Raw genomic sequence first — 13,023 nt, forward strand, 5'->3', positions numbered from 1 at the left:
CAAAAGCTTCTATAGATATGTAAAGAGAAAAAGGTTAGTAAAGACAAACGTAGGTCCCCTGCAGTCAGAATCAGGGGAAGTCATAACGGGGAACAAAGAAATGGCAGACCAATTGAACAAGTACTTTGGTTCGGTATTCACTAAGGAAGACACAAACAAGCTTCCGGATATAAAAGGGGTCAGAGGGTCTAGTAAGGAGGAGGAACTGAGGGAAATCGTAATTCGTCGGGAAATTGTGTTGGGGAAATTGATGGGATTGAAGGCCGATAAATCCCCAGGGCCTGATGGACTGCATCCCAGAGTACTTAAGGAGGTGGCCTTGGAAATAGCGGATGCATTGACAGTCATTTTCCAACATTCCATAGACTCTGGATCAATTCCTATGGAGTGGAGGGTAGCCAATGTAACCACACTTTTTAAAAAAGGGAGAGAAAACAGGGAATTATAGACCGGTCAGCCTGACATCGGTAGTGGGTAAAATGATGGAATCAATTATTAAGGATGTCATAGCAGCGCATTTGGAAAGAGGTGACATGATAGGTCCAAGTCAGCATGGATTTGTGAAAGGGAAATCATGCTTGACAAATCTTCTGGAATTTTTTGAGGATGTTTCCAGTAGAGTGGACAAGGGAGAACCAGTTGATGTGGTGTATTTGAACTTTCAGAAGGCCTTCGACAAGGTCCCACACAAGAGATCAATGTGCAAAGTTAAAGCACATGGGATTGGGGGTAGTGTGCTGACGTGGATTGAGAACTGGTTGGCAGACAGGAAACAAAGAGTAGGAGTAAATGGGTACTTTTCAGAATGGCAGGCAGTGTCTAGTGGGGTACCGCAAGGTTCTGTGCTGAAGCCCCAGCTGTTTACGTTGTACATTAATGATTTAGATGAGGGGATTAAATGTAGTATCTCCAAATTTGCGGATGACACTAAGTTGGGTGGCAGTGTGAGCTGCGAGGAGGATGCTATGAGGCTGCAGAGTGACTTGGATAGGTTAGGTGAGTGGGCAAATGCATGGCAGATGAAGTATAATGTGGATAAATGTGAGGTTATCCACTTTGGTGGTAAAAACAGAGAGACAGACTATTATCTGGATGGTGACAGATTAGGAAAAGGGGAGGTGCAATGAGACCTGGGTGTCATGGTACATCAGTCATTGAAGGTTGGCATGCAGGTACAGCAGGCGGTTAAGAAAGCAAATGGCATGTTGGCCTTTATAGCGAGGGGATTTGAGTACAGGGGCAGGGAGGTGTTACTACAGTTGTACAGGGCCTTGGTGAGGTCACACCTGGAGTATTGTGTACAGTTTTGGTCTCCTAACTTGAGGAAGGACATTCTTGCTATTGAGGGAGTGCAGCGAAGGTTCACCAGACTGATTCCCGGGATGGCAGGACTGACATATCAAGAAAGACTGGATCAACTGGGCTTGTATTCACTGGAGTTCAGAAGAATGAGAAGGGATCTCATAGAAACGTTTAAAATTATGACGGGTTTAGACAGGTTAGATGCAGGAAGAATGTTCCCAATGATGGGGAAGTCCAGAACCAGGGGTCATAGTCTAAGGATAAGGGGTAAGCCATTTAGGACCGAGATGAGGAGAAACTTCTTCACCCAGAGAGTGGTGAACCTGTGGAATTCTCTACCACAGGAAGTTGTTGAGGCCAATTCACTAAATATATTCAAAAAGGAGTTAGATGTAGTCCTTACTACTCGGGGGATCAAGGGGTATGGCGAGAAAGCAGGAATGGGGTACTGAAGTTGCATGTTCAGCCATGAACTCATTTGAATGGCGGTGCAGGCTCGAAGGGCCGAATGGCCTACTCCTGCACCTATTTTCTATGTTTCTATATTGATGTTTGCGGGAACTTGCTGTGTGCAAATTGGCAGCGGCATTTCTTACCTCACAGCAGTGACTACATTTTGAAAGTATTTCATTGGCAGAAAGCACTTTGAGAAGTCCTGAGGTCATGAAAGGTACTATATAAATGCAAGTCTATCTTTTTCTTTCAACAGTTATAACCAATTATGACAACTTTTAGGGGACAAAGCTTTTAGAAATTTTTGTGAGCCAGTACATACTTTGGCAGTATTTTGTTGTAACTATTAAGTAATCAACTTTCATAGTGAGAAAGTGGGATGGCCTCAACTTTTTAAGGCATTCCTTGACTCTCTTTCAGTTGTAGCATTTATCTAAGGCATATAAAGCAATGAGAGGATTTAGAAGCATAAGGAAGGGGAAGAATTAGACACATGGGCCTGAAGTTTCCGAGCCAATATTTATCCCTCGACTAACATTGCTAAAACAGATTATCTGGTCATTTATTTCACTGCTGTTTGTTGGATTTTGCTGTGCGTAAATTGGCTGCCACGTTTTCCTTTGAGAGCGATTACATTTCAAAAGTATTTAATTGGCTGGAAGCATTTTGTGACGACCTGAGGTCGTGAAAGGCTCTATATAAATGCAATTTGTTCTTCATTTCTTTTTGTTCAGTGAGATAAAACCTCAAGTTCACCTAAGAAAAAGTAGCAATGTGGAGCATGGGGATTCTAATCTTCCCTAATTTTCAGTCTAGTTCACTTAATACTGTACCAGGCCTACAAAAGGTCACTGGTTGAGATTGCTGCCTCAACAGGGAGCCCTCGTTATCAGCCGCACAGCTTGTCTTGGTCTCATGAATGAAGGAAGGGTTGTCGAGAGGTGTTGGAGGTTTCTTATTTTTGATTGACAGTCTTGGGTATAAACGTGGCAACTCTTTTCCCCAGTACACTCGTTCGATTTTTCACTGTATGCCCACTGGCGTAAACAGAGAACTCCGTGAGGTTACCTCTCATGTAAAAGTGAATCAATAATAACTTTTATTTATATAGCGCCTTTAACATAGTAAAACGTCCCAAGGCGCTTCAATCAAATCTTCGACTCAAGAACAGAAGCTCTTTAAAGTACTGCTGAGAAATATTGATATTTCAAACAATAAAAATTTAAATTATAAGCACTTGGAGTTGAGACATGATAATCTAAGGAAATCATGTTTTTTTCTCGTTTCTGTTTAATTTTACATATTAAATGTGATTCATAATTTATAGCTTTAAATGTAGTCTTTCAGTCCAGCATATAATTTGTCCATCAGTGAGACCAGGTGAATATGAGGCATCTCGTACTGATTTCCATTGAATTGATCAGCACTATATTGGATTTATTCTTCACCTAGGGTACACTGCCTACCAGATTCTTTTACCCATAAATGTTATGTTTCAGTTAGTAGGAAGTTTGCCTGTGAAAAGTATTTTGCACAAGGTACCCAGAGTGTGTCTGACTTGTAACAGTAAGCACAATCCTGTTCAGAAAAGCATCTTAAATGGGCTGTCTTTGATTCTTTGACTAACCTGGGTTAGCCCTGTTGCACTTAAGAGGGGGCAAATGAGGAAGAATCAAGAATTGTAATATCCTAATATATGCACAGAAGATCAAATCCAACACGTTATTCAAAATTCTGCCGTAGAAGCTGGTGAAGTTAAAGGGTGAAGGCAGCCAGTTCTTATTTTAAGAGCGGGTTAATTGATTGCCAGATCAAATGTTCCATATTTTTAAATTGAAATCAGTCAGTTTTAAAAGGAAGTGCTGATTTGAACCTGCAGCAAAAGCACTTCACAGCAACTAATGACTAGATGTACAGCACATCATGGGTCCAAAGAAAGAAGGTCCTTCAGCCCCCATTTGATCTCATTCTTTGATAACTCTACAGTATTCCTATTAAAGAATCTAGTATTTCGTAAATAAGCGTAGTATGTAACTGTTGCTCAGCCTCTGTGTAAAGGAATACTTCAACACCTATCCTAAATTTGTCCTTCACAACTATGGACTTGCCAGAGCAGCAGAACAACGCTGGACATTTGTGTCAGCTGTGGCTTAGTTGGTAGCACTCTCACCTGAATCAGAATGTTGTGGGTTCGAGCCCCACTCCAGAGATTTGAGCACAAAAAGCTAAGCTGACACCCCAGTGCAGTATTGAGGGAGTGCTGCACTGTTGAAGGTGCCAGCTTTCAGATGAGTTGCTAATTCGAGGACCCTTCTGCTCTCTCAGATGGACATAAAAGATCCCATGGCACTATTTCAGAAGAGCAGGAGAGTTATCCCCGGTGTTCTGGCCAATATTTATTCCTCAATCAACATCACTAAATGAACAGATTACCTGGTCATTATCACAGCGCTTTTTGTGGGAGCTTGCTGTGCACATATTGGCCATTGCATTTCCTACAGCAGTGACTGCACTTCAAAACATACTTCATTGGCCGGAAGGTGCTTTGGGATGCCCTGAAGTTGTGAAAGACGCTATATAAATGCAAGTCTTACTTTCTCTTTCCACTTTAGTAAAAATAACTTGCATTTATACAGCACCTTTCGGGATCTCTCAAAGCACTTCAACAGCCACTGAAGTAATTTGGAGTGTAGTCACTATTGTAATATGGCAACCAAAACAGCCAATTTGTGCACAGCATGGTTTCACAAAAAGCAATGAGATAGATGACCAGTTAATCTGCTTTACCAATATTGGTTGTGGGATAAATATTGGCCAGGACACTTGGAGAACTCTCCTGCTTCTCTTTGAATAATGCCATAGGATCTTTTACATCTACCTAAAGGAGCAGATGGGGGTCTCAGTTTAATATTTCATTTAAAGACAGCACCACTGACAATGCAGCCCTCCCTCTGCACTACACTGAAGTGTCACCAAAACTATATGTTCAAGTCTCTGAAGTGGAGTTTGAACTCACAATGGAGTCAAGGCTGACATATCCCTCTGAGATAATTGATTAAGCTGTCCATCACAGGTCTTCCCTCATGTCAATGATTAGCTTAGTTGCTTTCCTCTTTTCTGCCTGTGGGATGCTGTGATAAATGGAAATATATGTAATGCTGTAGATGCAGGCTGAGCAGGGCACTGTACAGCTTCAGCACAAGCCCTGGGAGTTTGAACTGATTTGACAACATAACACAGCATCCTATTTGCTTTATTGCCATCTCACACTGCTTAGCCATCATCAGCAACGATTCAACCAACACCCTTGGGTTTCTTCCAACTACCCCCTTGGCAATGCCTATTCCCATCCGTGAAATACATATTCCCACATTGTTTTTCCAATATTTAGTACCTTGCATTTGTCGACATTGAATTTCATTTGCTATTGATCAGCTCAGATGCAAATCCTGCAAAGCTCTCTTTGTAAGATCTTGGCTGCCTCTTCTAAATCCAGTGCACTCCTGCCCAAGCGTTTGTCATCTGCAAATTTAACTACTTGGTCGGGACACTGATTTCAGGCCATTTCATATATACAATGGGCAGGAAGGGTTTCAGCACAGACCTCTGGGTTTTATATAGCACTCTTCATGACCTCAGGATGTAGCAAAGCACTATACAGCCAATAAAGTACTTTTGACGTTTCCCTTTCTGAATGCAGGAAGACGATCTGCAGCATTTAAAATATATATGTACGTCATGCATCTATTGCCATTGCGGATCATTATAAAAACAGCATGATTTGAAATCAATGGGAATTAATATTGGGTAATAAGTTGAAAGTCTGTCACACTCCAGCGTATCACAATTCAGTATAGATTCAAAACAAATTTTTACAAAATGTTAGCTAGTCTTTAAATGCTGGGTTCTTTCGGCCTGGGGCCTGAAATTTCCAGAGTTTACAAACTGATACAATTACCTTCATTTGCTCTTTCAGAACAAGCCCAGGGAGTTGAATACATGAGCAGCAGCCTTAAAAAGACAGACAAGTTCAAGGGAACTCTGCCATAGTAACGAAAGACCACAACTATGCACCAGACTCCAGTGTGAGTAACAAAATGACAGACATTTACATAAGAAATAGGAACAGGAGTGGGCCATATGGCCCTTCGATAAGATCATGACTGATCTGTTCATGGACTCAGCTCCACTTCCCTGCCCGCTCCCCATAACTTCTTATCCCCTTATCGTTTAAGAAACTGTCTATTTCTGTCTTAAATTTATTCAATGTCCCAGCTTTCACAGCTCTCTGAGGCAGTGAATTCCACAGATTTACAACCCTCAGAAGAAATTTCTCCTCATCTCCACTTTAAATGGGCGGCCCCTCATTCTAAGATCATGCCCTCTAGTTCTAGTCTCCTCCATCAGTGGAAACATCCTCTCTGCATCCACCTTGTCAAGCCCCCTCATAATCTTATTCATTTCAATAAGATCACCTCTCATTCTTCTGAATTCCAATGAGTAGAGGTCCAACCTACTCAACCTTTTCTCATAAGTCAACCCCTCATCCCCGGAATCAATCGAGTAAACCTTCTCTGATCTGCCTCCAAAGCAAGTATATCCTTTCGTAAATATGGAAACCAAAACTGCACGCAGTATTCCAGGTGTGGCCTCACCAATACCCTGTGTAGCTGTAGCAAGACTTCCCTGCTTTTAAGGCTTTAGCAATCAAGAGCGTGGCAGATAAACACCAAAGTTATACAATATTAAGGCATAATGTACAGAATTGTTCATGGTATTAACTGGTATCAATTATCCTTTTTGAAAACTGAATCAAGTTCACAATCTTAATTCAATAGGGAGTAGTCCTGCAGAGCACTTTGCTCAAAATGACTTTTCCAACTACATAGGTCAACCTACAAAGTTTAGATTTGTGAGGAAAAGATAGTTCACTTTTAATATTTTCATTATACAAGAACATTTTGTAGGTCGCATAAATACTTTGTAAAGATGGGCTTAAAAATATAACTTAGATCTGCCAAATGAAAGTTCAGTTGAATTGAAAAAAAATCTTTATAAATCAAAGCTTCTGAGACAGTGTTATCTTATATTCTGATCAATAGGTTACACCCTGATTATATAGTTCACATTTCTGCACAAATCCTGCATTAGTTTATATTTACAGGTCATAAAAACATGACAGAAGCTTTGATTTATACATACAAACACAAAATATTAAGGAATACTTTAAAAATGAATACAATTGTAAGTTACAAGCTGTAAGTAGAACATTTGGGCACAATGCATAAAAAAAACTTTTTATTTCATGAGAAAGTGACAGTTGATTTTACAAAACAAAAAAGATGTAATTTGAATGTTTTCTTAAAGACTTCTGCCTTTGATTGAGAATTCACACAATCCCATTACTCCAACCTAAAGCAAGTTACTGTAAAATGTATACGCACTGCAAAAAAAAAATCTAAAAGGCACACCAACAGTCAGATTCACTTCCATTGTGATAGATTGCTGATCGCTGTTCTGTTTATTGTGCAATAAGCCAAGAGAATTTATACGCAGAGATGCAAGAAACTTCTTAATCACACAACATTTTTCATTGAAATGGCGCAGCAGAAAAAGTAATATGTAGAGAAGGAACACAAATTAGCTACATCAGCAAAAAAAACGATAGTACCTTCGACGACAAACCTGTGCAGATATTGTGGTTATATCCATCATGGTTTCTGGTAAGAAAAATGTAACTGTTGGGTGAGAACTCACTGGGCAATGCAGTATCAGTATCATCATAACCACAATTCAGCCAAAACGAGATCCTTTTTGTTTCACTTTTGATTTCACACACGTTTAAAGCTTCTAAAAAAAAATTTTTAAACACTGACGCACTAAAATACTGGTTGGTCGGTGAAATGGTTTCTTCAAGAGAAATAAATGTAGTGCACAAGTGTTTCATTTTAATACAGAAGTAAGACATCTTTTCACTCCTGTTTCACAACATTGTGGTTCATGTGCTGCGTTCTGAATAAACCTTACAAAAATGAGCATGGCAGTTATCTACATACATCATCTTGGATCAGAAATCCCATTTACTGTCTGACTCAGCAATCTATTGCAACAAATACGTTCTCCTCTGTAGAAATGCTCCAGGCAGCTTTTATGACTGGTTGTGAATAATGTTACGATCATCTCTGGATGCATTCTACTTGCTTATAAGTTGCTGTTGCACCTCTATGATACATTTGAAACAGTAGTCCCAGAACATTGGAATTGTCATTTATAATACACATATTTAATGCTTTAATGAAAAGAAATAACTACATTTGTACTGAGTTGCCATGGAACACACAGGAAACTGATGTAAATCAAACACAAGCAAACAAAAACTAGTATTAAGTTTGAATAGTTTGTCCAGTGATGCTTCATACATAGGATAATCTATAGTTTATGCCAAAACAATCTGCTGATTAATCAATAAAATACCCAGTGCTCTACTTGTAAAGTGCCATATGTTGTAACAGTATCATAATCATACTCAGCGTACTGCAGTATGCATCTATCCAATAGGAAGTTCCAAGGCAGCTATGGACTGCTGATTGCAAAATCAACCATTCATTTGTTGATATAAAATCCAAATAACCCAAATAGGATTGTTCAATCTTTGGAAAACAAAACTGACTCCTGCCTTATCATGAACACACTATCAGCTGTAGCGCTGACACTAGACGACCAGAAAGTGCACTAAAGCCATCAGTTGAAACACAGATTATGAACAATGTGCAACAGCATATTTAGGCAGCTAACAGACTACAGCTTTGATCATCACTAATCTTTGGGGTTAATGAAAGAAAATTAACTACAATTAGATCCATACCTGCCAATAAAAACCTGATTGGTACCAAGAGCAACTTGGAACAATGAAGAAAACAAAATGGTTAATGAAGTTGGGTTACTGGGTTGATAGCAAGCCAGGCAAAGGATAACACTATAATATGTTGTCTCTTGAAATGGCTGCAGGTCAAACCACTTAAAATTGAGCACTATTGTGCTTAATTATGTAAAAATATGCAAATATACATTTGGTTCTAAATAGTTTAAGTTTGAAATTTAACCCATTTGTGTTCTCAAATATCTTAGCCATTGTGAACAACACTGAAAGATGCAATCTAGTCTCATACTGCTGACAAAGTTAGCTTTTTAATGCTTTGTATGGTGCCTCTTCCCATTTCCCACTTTACTGGTCTTCAGAGTCTTCTTTAAAGGGACCATCCTGACACCATCCATTATAACACTAACTATATTTCCTCATTCACACAGAATGTAATTAGACTGGAGGTAGGGCTCTGTGCATTTAATATCGACTTATGGGTCACAAAGTTCAGAATAAACCGCTTACAAAAAAATAATTAGCATTCCTACTCCATTAGTGTACATTTTGACAAAATACATATAGGAGCTTGGCCATAAGGTTGACTATTAGATGCATAACCACATCATATTAAGTTACAATTCTGTAGATTGAACCTACTGCCTACTTGTATGACACTCAAATGGTTATTTTTCTAATTCCAGACATTGCTGAAATTAGGAAAAAGGTCTAAATACTTATCTCACAAATGCACTGCAATATATTGGAACAGTCAGATACATATTGTATGTAAAGAGACTGAGAAATGACTAACAGTGCGTGATATCACATCAAAATTGCTATATTCTAACCCTGCATTTTCTACAAGGCAACAAGGCAGATATGTAGAAACAACAAACACAACTATAACCTTCACATAATTTACACTCAGCAGAACTTCACATTTTTTCAGTCATTCAAAAATGTCCTGCTCACGCTGCTACAGAATCCAGCTATAACTTCTGTGCAAATCATTTATACGTTCTATGTGATAAGGTCAACCATTTCTAACGACCAGCGAAGAACACATAAATTACAAACAAAAGAAATATTTATAATATATGCATGGTTGCACACAAGATTGGTTTATTAACCAAGCTCAGTTTCATTGGCATTACATGCAGATTATGCATGTCAAGCCGTTTAACACCAATCGCACAATGCTCTTTTCTTAGCTGGAAGACTCACAGCAATAACAGCAATAGAAACATAGCAAGCATATAAAGATTGGAGTTATTTAAAGTCATTTCTGAAACACACGATGGTATCTTATTTTTCTTGCAAAAGTGCTGGGATATTGATATTCCAACCAATGGCTTGACGATCAAAACCGCAAGAAAAGAGATTGCATATGGGATTGTCCTCACTCCAAGCTGTGCAGCACACCATGCGCCGATGGCCCTGTATTAGAAAATACAAGGAGTTAGAGGCTGGTTGGCCCAGAATAAATTAGTTTCCCTTGCCGGTTCAGAGCTTTTTCTGTTTGAATTAATTTCTTCAGTTGCTGTGGTCGACCAGCATTATGCTAAGAATTCTGTGAGCTGGGTTCTGATTGGTTGGAGGGATGTCAATCTCCTGTTTTCAACCAGTAGAGGGGGGGGGGGGGACACTTACTGATGGACGTAAATTTATGCAGAGATCGTGCTTTGTGGCTGCAGTATGCTGGGCAACATCCATTTTCCGCCCTGTATTTTGCGGTGCTCCCTTCGTGAGTGTCCCGAAGATTCAGTTTAGAAAATATGGTCACTCTACTTTAGTTTCTCGTGATAAGACTAGCTTTGACAGTAAAATAACTGATCACAACACATAGGAAGGGAATGTTTTCTCGAAAATAAACACTACTATTCTCAATCGTGCTTAGAAATTCATGGATACTTTTTGACTTTACAGCCCCAAATTTATAATAACTTGTTTATTCTGCACTGATGTCAAACTATAGGATCATAATTGCTAGACAAAAAAGACCAAGGTCCATCTAGTTTGTCTTCTAACAATCTGGTAGTCGCATGATACAATAATGGAGTTGTTGTCATGGAAACTGAACCTCATCAATTAGTCTACAACAGACCCCGACATGAGGCTTGGAAAATCCCCAGTGGTGGAGCGTTTTGGGAACAATAGGTCCAAAGCCACCTGTTCATCCTGAGTATGTTTCAACTTACACATATACTGGATCACAAAATATTATATTCTGAAAGAACTCTAATGAGCATTTAAATGAATCAATACTTTCTGCTTTCACCATCTCCCTAGGACCCGGTTTACCATTCGCTCACGAATAATTTTTCTGTAGATTAGTTTGGAATTTACCCCCCTTCATGTGCAGACTGGGTCCTCTGGTTCGACTGTTCTAGACAAAATGCAATAGTTTTGCCATGGTCTACATTTATCTAGTCCCATTAGAATCTTAAAAGCAGCAATCATTTCACCTCTCAACCTTCTCTTTTCCAGTGAGAACGTGTCTAATTAATATAATCATTCCTCATAATCCAATCCAGCTATCCCTTCAATCATTCTGGTTGGTCTCTTCTGTACCCTTTCATAGCTGCAATATCCTTTTTGTACTGTGGCGACTAAAACTGTGCACAGTATTCGAAGTGCGGTCGCACCAATGATTTATAAAGCAGCAGGATTTCCTCACTATTTTGGGTCAATATCTAACTTTTGGTACATCCCAACATCTGATTTGCTTTATGCACTGCCACTGAGCATTGCTGCTGATAGTTTCACTGTATTGTCCATCAGGACCCCCAGATCACTTTCATTTTCCATACACAGTATTTTCTTTCCATTTAAGTAAGAGTCCCTTCCTAGATTTTTGTCCCCCCATGTGAAGCACTTTGAATTTCACTACATTGAATTTCATTGAGCATTTTAGTCCAATACTCAAGTATATTCAAATTATATGTGAAGAACATAAGAAATAGGAGTAGTAGGCCATACGGCCCTTCGAGCTTGCTCCGCAATTCAACATTATGGTTGATCTGCGACCACAACTCCATTTGTTGCTTGATCCCTATATCCCTTGATTCCCCTAGAGTCCATATTGCAGCCTTGAATATACTCATCGACTGAGCATCCATAGCCCTCTGGGATAGCAAATTCCAAAGATTCACAACCCAGAGTGAAGAAATTGTTCCTCATCTCAGTCCTAAATGGCCAACCCCTTATCCTGAGAATACACCCCCTAATTCTAGACTCTCCAGTCAGGGGAAACAGTCCCTCAGCATCTACCCTGACAAATCCTCTCAGAATCTTACATGTTTCAATGAGATCACCTCACATTCTTCTAATCTCTAGACAATATAGGCCCAATCTACTCAATCTCTCCTCATAGGACTGCCCTTGCATCCCAGCAATCAATTTAGTGAGCCTTCGTTGCATCCTCTCTAAGGCATGTATATCATTTTTTAGTTACTGAGATCAAAACTGTACACAGTACCCCAGGTGTGGTCTCACTAAATCCTGTACAAATGCAGCAAGACATCCTTACTCTTACTCTTGTACTCTAACCCCCTTGCAAAAAATGCCAGTCCAACACACCATTTGCTGTCCTACTTGCTTGCTATACCTGCATGTCTCCTTTCTGTGTATTTTGCACAAGGACACCCAAATTCCTTTGAATACCAACATTCAATAGTTTCTCACCATTTAAAAAAATTCTGTTTTTCTATTCTTCCGACCAAAGTGAATAAACTCACATTTCCCCACATTATACACGACCTGGCACCTTTTGCTCACTCACTTAACCAGTCGATATCCCTTTGCAGGTTCTGTGTCCTCCTCACAGCTTACTTTCCCACCATGGATACATTATACTCTGTCCCTTCATCTAAGTCATAAATATAGATTGTAAATAGCTGTGAAGACAGATACAAAATATTTGTTTAACATCTCTGCCATTTTCTTATTCCCCATTATAATTTCTCCTGTCTCAGCCACATTTACTTTCGCTACTCTCTTCCTTTTTACATACTTGTAGAAGCTCTTACAATCAATTATATTAAAGCTAGCCCTGACGATGCTGCTGTGTAATCAATGTTACCTTCTTAACACCAATAAAAACTCAAACACAACTGAACCAGAACGTTAATATAGCTTACCAAATACATGATCAGAGTTGCATGAAAAATTTAATTGTACTGGCATTTATAAGTTTATACTTGCAGAAATGTCAGCTTTAATCTATGTATCATTTCACAGTTTCATACATAATTGCTACTTTTTTTGAAAGTTCCAATTTTGCAAGAAACTATTACTCTACTCAACTTTATGGAATAAATTTTAATGTCACTATAGTTTCATTCTGATGGATTTACCAGCTTGCTTGACAAAAGGAATGGTATCGCTCAATTTTTTTAGTATTTTGC

General features: G+C 39.2%; 1 protein-coding gene across 7 annotated transcripts in view; it reads right to left on the reverse strand.

Annotated features, from left to right (window-relative positions):
- Positions 1-6,992: 6,992 nt before the first annotated feature.
- wdr37 (WD repeat domain 37) overlaps positions 6,993-13,023 on the reverse strand; it is a 156,408-nt gene continuing 150,377 nt past the window's right edge. For 4 of the 7 annotated variants that reach the window (XM_070881581.1, XM_070881579.1, XM_070881580.1 and 1 more), the window contains one exon: positions 6,994-10,054. In XM_070881581.1, the coding sequence (XP_070737682.1) occupies positions 9,923-10,054 (132 nt within the window). In that variant the 3' untranslated portion in view covers positions 6,994-9,922. Of the gene's footprint in view, positions 10,055-13,023 lie in introns of all 7 variants that reach the window. The other 3 variants (XM_070881576.1, XM_070881578.1, XM_070881574.1) reach the window with 1 other exon arrangement.

Source organism: Pristiophorus japonicus, chromosome 5 (genome assembly GCF_044704955.1).
Source record: "Pristiophorus japonicus isolate sPriJap1 chromosome 5, sPriJap1.hap1, whole genome shotgun sequence".
NCBI lineage: Eukaryota > Metazoa > Chordata > Chondrichthyes > Pristiophoridae > Pristiophorus > Pristiophorus japonicus.